At 35.8% G+C, this 13,056-nt stretch overlaps 1 protein-coding gene across 1 annotated transcript in view; it reads right to left on the reverse strand.

Annotated features, from left to right (window-relative positions):
• LOC122833976 (potassium voltage-gated channel subfamily D member 3-like) overlaps window positions 1-13,056 on the reverse strand; it is an 85,904-nt gene that overhangs the window by 13,508 nt on the left and 59,340 nt on the right. Inside the window, exon 3 of the mRNA XM_044121997.1 lies at window positions 5,649-5,811. Within this exon, the coding sequence (XP_043977932.1) occupies window positions 5,649-5,811 (163 nt within the window). The remainder of the gene's footprint in view (window positions 1-5,648; window positions 5,812-13,056) is intronic.

The following is a 13,056-nucleotide window of genomic DNA, read 5'->3' on the forward strand; positions in this document are numbered from 1 at the left end:
TACTGAAGATATTTGAAGAAATCCCAACATTAAACATTTGTCATTTTGAGTCTGTCATATCAATAGATTTACCAGAAGATAAACCTTCATCAAAGTGCCGATGTGACAACAGAACAAAGCAAAGGAGAAAGACAGGAAAGAAAAATATCGCTTCTTACGTTCTGGTATTATTGTCTTATTTTATTGATAATGTTGTGTTTTGATGGCAATACATCATGTGCCAATTCAATACCCAATCTTAATCTGCATTGTATTCATAGGGATTGTTTTCATGAGGGCTTAGAAAGGAATAAAAATTTGGACCAGGATTATTACCAGGAAACAGTGCATCAAAGTTTTAAATTGGTTAGGCTTTATATTGTTTGTTTCAGTGATACATAGATCAGCCAAGAACAATTTCTAGTGGTTTTCTCAAAATGAAGTGCTATTTCTCCACTGCAAGAAAGTACAAGTGATTATTAATCACAAGATAATAAAACTTTGAGATATTTGTGTGGGAAAATGTAACAGATGAACATGGTTTAAAAATCAGTGGGCTTAGTTAGGCTAGTTAATCCATGCTTGGACCCTTAGAGAGTTTTCTGTGGCCACACATGCAGATGGACTATGACAGCACAGAAGTACCACTTGTAACTGACATAATAAATTTAAAATCCTATAAAAGATTCATCCATCAATGTTACTCGAGTGTAAAAATGAGAGAAAACAAAAACCACACAAAAGCATTTAGAATAGGAACAATCATTGTTAGTTTTTGGAGCTCAGCATACATTGATGCAAAACAACATATGATGAGTCGGGAGTGAGAATGGGTTGAATCCACAACCAGAAGAACAGCACATAATTTGTTGCTGATTATGTACATGCACCACAGCTAGAAAAGCTTCTGTTGGTGATGAGCCATGACACACATTTTGCAGCAATTTATGACCAAGTTTTGCAATTTTTGAAAATTTGCAAACTAAGTGCTGCTAAAAAGTCCTCATCAAAACCCCGGTTCCACTCAGTTTGACATCAGAAAAGCTGGAGCTCCACCTGTGCTGCATCAGGTAGTCAGAGTGGAGATTGGAACTTGGACTTGATTTGATTCATTTTTTGCACTTTTGGAGCAATTTGCAATTTCTCAGATTTTTTTGTGACGCTAACAAGCAACCACAAAGCTTTAGGGAATAAAAAAAAATCAATCTTGTTTGATTCACAAGTATTCTAGGTTATCTTTTTTTCCTGATGCTAGCAGACTATTTATTTAAGGAGGACATGACAAGAAAAAGACACTTCTACACACTTGGTGTAGTGCTTAAAATATTTAATTATCCCACTCCATCTGCTGATGAGGACATCACAAATCGATTTTATTTTTCTCCACTTTCAAACATATTACTTTGATTCTTAAGGGAAGAAAAATATGCATTACGTTTAACTTTTTGCATAAACCTTCCTGGTTCTGAGTCCAGAAGACAAACTTGTTTTAAAGTGCTGATGTGATAACAGAACAAAGCAAAGGAGACAGACAGGAAATGAGAGAGGAGTAGCGTGGGCCATTTTTTAAAATGAAGAGGATATTAGGGTGACTTCCTCCCAGCTCGTGAACACAAGTTGAGTGATTTCTTTAACCTTGTCCTGCTTGCCCCCTCGTTCCACTATAAATGTATTTCGAAAGTGGGAGACAGACGGAGCAATTTCTTCTACCAAGACATGAATCAAAAATAATGAAATAAGTTTGGATGCTTGAAAAGTTGCCAGTCAAACTCTGGATTCTGTGAAAATGTGTGGAAAAGTGCAACCTGAGATGTAATAATACTGGTAGTGTGTTTCTGCATACGTGACATGTGAAAATAACAGAATGATGCAAGATGAATAATTTTTTCTTTGTTCATTTAGCTAAAAGGATATGATGTTGAAAGTGAAAACTTTGTTTTTTGCAGACTGTTTTTTTTGTTGTTGATCAAAAGCATAGCCTGAAACAAAAAAGAGAAATATTATGAAATAAAAATTAACTCTGATGCGCAAGTGTGAGATGTCTGGATTTGATTGTACTGATGTTTTTCTGAGCGCCCACTGAACCAGTGAACGCAAAAGGAAAACCTTCCTAATAAACATCTGAAGAAAGTTCAAAGGCAGCCTGAAAGTATTGAGGCATGAATGTGTCATATAAAGTCCCCGAGTGGGTATTACAGAAGCATCAATGTAATCCACTGTCCAATATGCATGATTTATTTTCCAATTGAGAAATGAACATTTATTTTTTATATAACCCAACACCCAGATTTTTTCAAAATCATTTATAGACTCAATGAGTAAGAGTCTATAAATTCCCAAAAGACAAAATAAACCTCAAATGGTTTGTAAAATTGGGAAAACCAAACAAAAATTATCTTACATAAGTATAACATTTTAGCTAAGGTAAAAATGATTCCTAATCTAGAATGCTAGTCAGCCTGAAGCACTTTTTCAAACACCTTGGGAACTGACAAAAGAAATACTTCAAGAGAAATGTTACTTTTATATACCCACGTAAATATTTCAACCACAGAAAGATAATATAAATATTATATCAAAATGAAGCTGTGGCTTATTACAGTAAATAATCATTGTGTCCTACTGATTTTAATGAAAGTCTGTACATCCAGCTTTAATAACACACAGGCTAGTTTATTATATGTTATATGTAATATTGTTTATCAAATTAAATTCTATTTATTCTGGCAACAATTAATTTTAATTACTTTCTGTAGATTTGTCACTATAAGCTGCTCTGGGTTAATTTTTTTAAAACTAGATCTCATTTAATTGACGTTGTTTATTGATCATAATTCATCATCATTTCATCTGACCTCTAATCAAATAAAAAGGCAGCCTCTCTCACCAGACACCCACAGTAGCATTATTTAAATGTGTGCTTTCCACAAGTTGTTTTTCTGTCTCCGAGTATAAATGCCACATGATTGATCATGAAGATATTCTTGGCTGAAAAGGTTATTTTACATAAATCAGTATGCAGTCTGTTAAAGGTAAGATTCTGTAGATCGATTTAGGTGATAATACTAGATATGGTTGACCGAACAGAAAAAGCCTGAACTTTCAGCTCCATTATCACCAATCACAGACCTGAAGTCAGGCATCTAGACTGCTGACTTTGGAAATGCTGACCTCTTACTTAGAACTACTCTATTTTCTCTTCTCATAAGCCACTCTAATGGCTCTCCGTCATACTTTGTGTAATTTCTTTGTCCTCTCTGTGTCCCGTTTTTTGCTCTTTATCGACTTCCTTCCTTTTCCTTTCTTTATTCTGTAGTCTTCTTGGTTTGCCCTCACGTCTGCTGTCTTTTTATTATTTTTTTTCTCCTGCTCAACAACCTGCCAGGTTGCAGTGTAGCTCCACTTGACTTTGGTGTCCCATTAGGAGCGTGACCTCAATCCATTTACTGCTTCGACACTCACCATCAGAGTGATGGTGAGTGCTGCACGACTAATTTATGCATGAATAAAAGAAGAAGACTTGCTGCAAGCTCTTTTTACTTATTGGTAAATTAAGACCAAATATCAGGGTTTGTTTTCATGGGCAGTTAGGTCCTCGGCAGGTTGCTAAATATGAAGAAAGGATAATATGTTGTGCACTATGCCACACACTGTCACAGTTAGCAGGCAATCACAGTCATTAAGCCCAATTTGAAATTTTCTGAAAGAAAGACAACAATTACAATGTGAAAAGAGCTTTTAGTGAAGTACAATTTCTAGACGAGTACATAGTTGTAAAAGGTGCCTGAAGTAGAGTTGTTATAAAAAATGAAGACAAATGGGACTTAGAGAGGATGGAAAGACAAGGAGAGCTTAAGAAATGGAGGACAGAGAAAAATACAAACAGAGTTAGATCCCCTCACTCCCTCTTTTCTGTCCTCAGTCTTTTTCTTTAAATTGTGACACAGATAAAATACAGATGACATGGGAGGGGAACGTTTGCTCATATGTGAATAAAAACAGCTTACAAAAACCCAGAAATTTGTTAGTGACCTGTTAACATTTTGCAGTTGTGAGCATTTACCAGATAAGTATACGGTCACAACAGAAAACAGAGAGCACTCCTGATGAGTGACTCATGCTTCATGTTTTTTCTCAGCATTTGAAAGAGCTCTTGAGGGAAAATAAAGTAAAATAAAAAAATAAATAAATAAAAAAACAGACAGAGAAATAAAAGGGGCAATAATATGTTGTCTAACATGTTAAGTGAGTCAAAGATCTAGTTGCAGACTCCTGATCTAGCAGATGAAAAATGATCAGAACAGAACTGAAGCTCAAAGTGCAACTACTTAATTCATTGCTAAAAACACTGTTAAATTCAATATGTCCAAAGCACCAATTATTTTCAATTTCTCTGCTGGAACATCTATTCATAGGAAATTGATTTAGTATTATATCTTCAGTAGAAGGGCCTTCACCAGTTGTTACAGGGACACTGGCCCCTGTCTAGAACCGCCCATGCTGGTCCTCCTCTATCAATCTCAGCCCCAAGGCCTTCTCCAGCAGCATGAGGGAATACATTGGGGATCTGTATAGAACATTGAACACTGCTGAGAGTGATATATTGTACAATAATTTAACCTGGCTAGACTTAACCATACTAAAGAGTTGTGCACTTCCTTGCTCTTATTTTGCTTGTCAATAAACATTTATAGTTATTACATGAATTTGAAAAAATATGAACATTTGTGTGTTTTCTGATCGCTTCCCTTCATCTTTGCTGCCAGTCAGATGAATTATACTTTGAGTTGAGCCTTATTTATTTACCCATGTATTTATTTATTTAATTTCAAACTAGTAGAAAACAAGTAACCTGTAGAATAAGAGTAAACATCTGCATACTTAACCGAGAACAAAATAATAATCTTACTGCTACTTTTCTGTTTGAAAAAGAGCAGGATGAAGTGAACACTTATTTATTCCAATCTCCTCTCTCAGTTAATGGAATATATCACTTACTGACTGTAATGATCAGAAATATATAATTAAAAACACGTTGTGGTATTCATATACTATTTCAATTTCTATGCTAAAGAACAACCAATAAATTACCCTGTTGGGAACCACAGGCTCAGTTCACCTTCACATTATTGAGATGTAGGAGAGGTCAGTGCATTATGTTTGAAGAGGTTCAAATCAGAACATTCATTAATGTGAATACAAATCAGACATTCCTCTTGTCAATTAGCTATCAGTGGCCGCTCCCCAACTTAATAGCGGTCCTGTCTAGCCTTGTGGAAAGGTCAAGCCTACAGGGAAACTGTGGTGAGTGGATGAGTAATATTTAGCACTTCGAACTAAGTGTACATCTGTCTATGTGTCTGAAAGAAAGAAGTTGTGCATATGTAAGGCTTTGAAATTAGTTTCCATGTGACAAGCAACAGACAAATTTGCACTCATTGGAGTTGTACAGACAATACTGAATTATTCTGAAGGACTGATGTTTGTGATTTGTTTTTAAACACAAAATGTTTATACAAAAAAAAAAAAAATCTCAATCTTTCCTTTAGTCTTATGAGCTCAGTAGATATTTCATCCCGATTCTTTAGGCTTTCTAAAATTCACAAACTGCCTTCCCTTCAAATTAGGTAATATGCCTGCGTATACTTTTTAAAGACAGTAAGCTTCACCTTCTGAGCTCGACGTTTGTCTGCCCGCTGGTTCTGGTGGTAGATGCGGCTAAAGTTGGACACGATGACAGGGACGGGAAGAGCGATCACCAGCACGCCGCTCAGGGAGCAGATGGAGCCAAAGATCTTTCCAGCAATTGTCTTCGGGACCATGTCTCCGTAGCTAAAGGGAAATGAGAAGAATTCAATTTAAAGCACATGCAAGGATGTGAAGGAAGTGTTTTGTCCCTCACAAATTTCTTCAGTTTTTGTTTTTCAGTTAACCAATAAGTTTTATTGTTACACAAAGATAAATTTAGCAAATATTCCATGTAGATTTAATTGAGTAAAAGAAAAAAAAAAAATCCTTCCAAACAAACTTGGACAAAGGTGAAAAAGCAATTGCACCTAACTAATAACTGGTTTTGCCACCCTTGGCAGCAAAAACTGCCATCAAGCATTTGCAATAATAAACAATAAGTATTTTACATTGAAATGTTTGGACGGCTCTTTTTTTTACAGAAATCTTTTAAAGCAGCCATATGGAGAAATTTTGATTATGATCAGCCCACTAATGGTAACATTACAACATTTCAATCTGTAGAGACTCAGACAGACAAAGGGAAACCATTAGAAAAGTTTAATGACAATATGATTTAAATCTTTGGCGCCTGGGCCCCGGCTAAGGACATTGATCATCGCAAACTTTGCGATGGGCTTGGATGAGCATTCCGTATGCTGAGAGGAACGTCATCCCCCCGGGACCCGGCACTGGTGGTGGAGGCGGTGAAGGACGTGGCCCGATGCTGAGCGAGTGGAGGTGAAGGGGTGGAGGTGGGTTGAGCTCTGCTGGAAAGCGCACGACGCCATGGATGGCTGTCCTTATCAGCTGGGGCTTGGACGGTGATTGGACGTGACGAGTCTTTGACCGGCGTTGAGCAATCAACGGTGATGAGCCGGAAGTTCCGGCTGGATGATGCAGGATGGGCTAAAAGAGTCTTCCAGATTGAATTTGCGCCTAGGCTTCATTTCAACTGGATTTAAGTCTGGAATTTGAGCAGAATTTCTGTCTGTCTGTCTCTCTGTCTGTCTGTCTAGACCACCATTTTGACTGCTGTTGATATGATGTTCTTAAACTGAAATGCTATGTTAGTTTTATACCAGATGAAGTGGGACAGACTCTTCTCTAAAAATTATGCTTCAGTCTCCTCAAAAATAAAAGAAAAATTTCCAAAAATGTTTGTATGCAAATGAAAAACAGGTCTTCGTGTTCCTTTTGGTCAGAGTTTATTTCACCAAGGAACTCTCCCAATGATGACTTTTCTACTCAGCTTCTTTCTTATTGTTGAACAATCAGAAGGAGACCAGGCACTGACCTTGACTAAGGTAAGTGAGGCCTACAGTGCAGTAGATGTTGCTCTGGGTTATTTGGTGACCTCAAGTATGAGTCATGGACAAACTGGAGTAATTCTGGTAGGCCCACCACTGCTGGGAGGGTTCAACTGTGTTCCATGTTTTCTCCATTTGTGGATAATGGCTCTTGCTGTTCTTTGCAGGAGTCTCAAAGCGTCAAAGAAATGAGTTTGTAACCCTTTCCATTCTGGATTTGAGTACTTTTTTTATGTTTTTGAATTTGGTTAGGTTAGGTCATAATAGGTTGCTTTTTGAATTGTATTAGTCTATTTTGTGTTATAAGACAAGTGTAATATAAGTTTTTTTTTTTTTTAGGGCTAAGTTGGTTTGTTTGGATGTTTTTTTTTAATTGTGACAAAAAAAGCAAAGACAAAAGAACATGGTATACGTTTTCACAATCCTATAGATTTATGGCTTCATACAAATTCGGTGTCTTTCCATCCCTCCTTCTCACAGACACAAGTGGTTATAGTTTATTGTGTCTTTTCTCTAAACACTTCCATGATGAAGAACCTGAAAACTCTTTGTATCTAAGCCGATATAAAAAGCAGTATTACAGTGCAGGGGCAACACATCCTCACATTATGGGCTCTGTCTCTGCTAATGCAGATAACAGAAATTCATGCTGTTTTTCCTCATCAGAGGTACAGGAAAGGGACAACGAAAGCAGCAGTGACAGAAAATGCCGTGACAGAAAATGCAACCTCAATCCATCAATTTCTATCAATTTCCAGACAGGCAGCCATGTTGAAGATTAAATGCATAATACCTGATAATACCATCACAGACACAAACACCGAAGCCACTTGTGGGCTTGGAACCTTATCACATCTTTTTAATATAAAAATAACTTTATCAACATTTTTTTTCTGTCAGTAAAAATCTAAGTTTACTGTTTTCTTGTTGCCAAATTTGCATAAAACATGCCACCACACAATTACTCTGCAAACACAATTTCCCTCTCCACATTTTAATTTCAAACTACAAAGGCTGAATTATCCCAGCACCTAATGCAGTGGGATTTTCTGAGAACAAATTCTAATTTGAATCATAAGTTATGAGACTGCACTCATGGGCTGGAATGCAAAACAGTTCATGAGTTTGAGACAGTTTCAATTTTGAAGGTCTATCCCCAGTACTTTTCTGACCTATTTGTCATAACAAAACCCTACGGACCATTGAAATATGTAACACATTCACAGATCTCACACACACACACACACACAGAAATATTTCTTTCTTTTTATCTATATGTGTAATTTGAACTATGAGACTAATAAACAAAATGCTCAGGTTTATGATCGATAGATCACAAATGTATAGCTTATTGTCACCATGAGGAAAATTTGTCTTGGACATCATGTGCTAAACAAAACGTCTGCCACAACTAAATAGACTACAAAGAAAAAAAAAAAAACACATGTTGAACCCTAGTATGGTAAAACATATGTATTATTTTGCATAGGTGTTGCCCTTTTCAGACAAATACACCTGACACGTTAGTCAAGGCAGAGCTAAAAAACAACAGTAAGTTCTGCTCCTCCACAGAATACATAGTCACCTTGATGAAAATCATCTTGTTCTGTATTTGGATGACAGATTGATGCTCGTGAGCAGAAATGAGTGGAGATGCTGCTCCATGTTCTATTCGCTCGAAGCCAGTACTCTGTTTAAAGCTGCTATTGAGCTCTGAAAGACATTTTGCAGATGTATAATTTCTGGGTCGTACAGCTTGCACCAACATATGCATGTTTTTTTTTAAGTAGGAGATTATTAAGCTCAAGTAATATGGTCACAGTCTGTCTCCCTTCTGTAAACAAGAAACAAACTCACAATGCAAACAAAACACGAGCACAATATCACATTCAATATCACAGATTTTCAAGCATTTCGTTTTGATAATCTGATATATTGTTTTAATTCTTCAAAATAAAAATGCTTTAACTACATTATGAGTTTTAATCTTCATGGAATCTGAGGAAAGATCTATATTTTCATTAGTTTAGCACAAGAGTTTCAATTTCACACTTCTATAGTAATTCAGTCAGGGTGAAGAATTCAGCAACGCTCAAAATATGAGGAAACAATCTTATTGCCTCAAGCTGAAACAAATAAAGGTGGCCTTCAAATAAAGTTGTTTCCTAGTACTTTGAGTGATGCTATGGTTTTCACCTTTGACCCTCTCCATGCACCTTCCATCCATGAAGATTCTAACTTCGTCAGGGATGTTAGAACCTCTACAATTTTCCTATTAACATTTATTTTTTCTCCCTGTTTTGTCAGTTCATATTTTGGGAGTGTTAAAAAAATGTAATGCTGCAATTTATCTCTCTAGAACATAATTCATACTCTATATTACTAAATAAATATGTTTCAGTTAACAATGAAACAACTCTGCTGCAAAATATCTGCCATTCACACGTCTGTAGCCAATCATGTTGAATTAAAATTGGGAGAACAACATATTAGTAGATGAGCGCTGCTAACTTTCGTAAAAACTGAACCTTAAAAGCATTAGCTCAAATTAATGAGGTAAAAGTGGTAGTACTGCAGTTTAAATCACACTGCTTTATTTAACGAGAATATTTTAAAAACTCGCTGCACAAAATAGGATTACCATTTCCTGTGGTCCAATGAACAAATGAGTTCAAAGTGATAAAAATGTAATCATTTAGTTGTAAGCTTGAGTGTCTGTGTTTGGACATACTCGCTGCTCTGGGATGTGAGTTCTGCCTTCTGTCAGCTTCATAGAAGCCACTGGAAGATTCTGCCATTGACCTAACTGGAACATAACAATATTATGTTTTTATTTTATCCAGTTTGTCCCTCAGTTGGATAACTCAAAAATAAGTTCTAAAGCTACATACTACTAAATGTCTGACATTAAAACCATGAAATCAACAATATTTACCCAGGGGACACAAAGGCAAAGACAGACTATATTCAACCAGGGGACAAAAAGACAAAGACAGACCATCACTCAAGTATTACCCGGGGTGCAGTGCTGGATTGCAATATGACAAATCTTTCAAAAGCATACACAAAAAAATCAGAGTATGCCATAAGGACTACAGTAATCAGACACATCAATTTATGTCTTTGTTTTAATAGCTTACAGAGTTTTCACTGGAAATTGTGTCAGAGGCAGTGTTGGCAAAATGGGTAAGCGACAACATATACGCTGATTTTTGTGAAGGGTAAAATGTAAAACTACATCTAATATATCATAACTGAAATTGTTGCTTTGTTTAAAGTGGACAAACCACAGCTGAGCAGAGGAAATCTGTAAGAACTGTGTCACAGGAGAGGATGTTGGCGTTACTTTGCAGCATGTCTGCACACGGGAATGAATATAAAGCAGATAGTTGAAAAATACAATGCATGCTCTGTGTGTTTTTTGGTAGGGTAAAATAAAGGTTAACAAATATTCACATTTACAGTTTACAGCTTTTTCAAAGCTGGTTGTCTCTCTCATACATCATCCTCTCATCAATATTGAACCTTAATTTAACTTGTTTTATTCATGCTTTTTTAAGATAAACTCTCAGTAGTTTAGATCACTTTCAGCAGCCCTCAGTGGCAGGTTAGTTTGCCCTTTGTGTTAGCTGTCCCCTGCTGATGTAGCTCGGCCTCTAATTTTAACAGGAGCTCACACAGGTTATGATGGATGGTGCTTTCTTTCTAGTGGCAGCAGGTCACACAAACTCATATCCCACATCTCTCATATGCCTTTCAGTGTAATAACAGACATCAGATTGTTTCTTGCTGTTTCTTTTCTGTTTAATCCCATTTCACCCCTGTTTTCCTCTATCCCCCCTCTGGTTTTCGTTGTTATCACCCCATCCCCTGCTTCCTCTCCTTAGAATAAACAAAGGTCAGACAGTGTGTCTGAAAATCAACTCTACAACTTCTGCACACCTGCAGTTCCCCAGGACAAGATGGTCAACCATGTACTCTTTTTCACTTTCTAGTAATTTAGAGGATCAGATTAGTTTAAGGTTCACTAATAAGAGTTAAAAAGGAGGTCAGACAATGATAAATCTGAGGGAGTAACAAATAACAACTTTGACACAGGTTAGGCATTTGTCTGCAGTGCTGCTCTTCTTACAGTTTTTTAATATTTAAACATACAGTTGAAACCAAATGTTTACACACACCAAATACATTTTTCTTCTCACTATCGGGATAAATGGGACCAAAATTATTTTGTTTTATGTGAGGTAAAATTACCTAACTTAATTATACTTACTAAATGCTTCTAAACGTACAAAAAACATTTTTTTTTTTTACATTTATCATTTAACTTTCTTCAAATTAAAGTTTACATAGACTTGTTAGCATCAGGCATAATTATCTTTTAATGTGCCTGAAATTAACATTTGAGTTAATTTCAGCTATCCCTGTGGATGTATCTTTAAAGTCAAATCGTAAAAAAAAAAAAATTCAGACAAGATATTAGAAAATCGTCTGGTTGATATTTGGAAACACATTCCAGATGCTTGATTTGTTAAAAAAAAACTAAATGCAAGCATAGACATGATGGGAATGTCCAACCATCGCAACTCAGTAAGGAGACATTTCTGTGTCCCAGGGAAGCAAAGCTTTTAAGACTAAATGTGGAGTTCAGTCAGACTTTGTATTCTCATTGTAATGTGTCATTGACAAGATTGGACAAAAATGAAAATACTTATTTCTGAACATGCGTCACATATGTTCATTTGATAAGCAAATTTTCTTCCATGTTGGGTTGCATTACTTAAAATTTAAATATACAACATAATATAATTAAATATTTAAATATATAAAATGGAGAACATCTGGGCTCAGCTTTTATAAGGTAAGTCCAAATCTGCCACAAAATGTAAAATACTGCATCCACAATAAATCATAAAGACAAAATGCCTTAACAGATTAATTTCTAGTCAAGTACAATTTTATTAGCAGTTAAAAACATTGTTTTTTAATTATTTTGGGAGTAATTAGTATTTAGAATTTAGCATCACAATCAAATATGTTTACAAACATCCTAAAAATATACTACTATATTTCTAATGACCTCAGTATTTTGTTAAAAAAGGAAGGAGTGCATTATCAGTAAGCTCCAAGAACTACACATAATAAAGCAAACACTATAAGTAGAAGCATCCATCTTTTTTATGTAGCTACTGCTTTACTGCCGTTTAGAGTTAGATTTAATCTAGGAGTAGGATGTAATGCCACTGCTAGTTTCAGCTGCAAGGTCTAAAAGCTTCTATCTGATATATTAATACCTTTAAAATATTTATATATATAGAATATGCCGATCAGGATCTTTGGTAGATATCAAAAATCTAGTACCTCTGTATTTTAAAAGAAGTAGGCTACAATAAATGAAGAAAATTTTAAGGCAATTTTCTCTCTGAATGACACACATACACAGTGGATAGCAAACAAAATCCTAGTAAATACTTTGGATTTGTTCCAAAACTAATAGTTACCATTGGTCGGCAAGCCTTTTAGTGTTTTCAATGAGCTGGCTTGTTTTGTTTGACCAAATGTTCAAGTACCTTTTAGAGAGGACTGGCATTCTCCAAACTCCACAATTGAATCTACAATGACATCAATCAACAGTGATTCAAGCGTCACATTGCAGGCCACAAAGGTTCAAGGCAGATTATGTAAGCACAATAACAACATTTTGCAGTCCTGCAGTACCAAACAGCGAACATGTGTATGTGAACAAACTTAACGAGGTATGAAGCTTTGCAAATGTACAGAGCATGTATATAAAATCGCTAAAACTAATTTCAAATTCATGGGAAAAGTATAATTTCTATTTCAGCAAACAGCCAATGTTTGATTAAAAACACTTGAGAAAATGTGATAAATTGTTACCTATTTGTGGCTTGTTAGTTTATAATGAATTGCAACAGATGGACAACAGAGACCTTTGTAATGAAAGCACTCATGAATAATAATATATGCAAATGTGGTCCAAGGGCAATATGTATGGTAGGTTTTTGCCCTTTGCGTTTCT

The sequence above is a fragment of the Gambusia affinis genome, linkage group LG07, assembly GCF_019740435.1.
Source record: "Gambusia affinis linkage group LG07, SWU_Gaff_1.0, whole genome shotgun sequence".
NCBI classification, from domain to species: Eukaryota; Metazoa; Chordata; class Actinopteri; order Cyprinodontiformes; family Poeciliidae; genus Gambusia; species Gambusia affinis.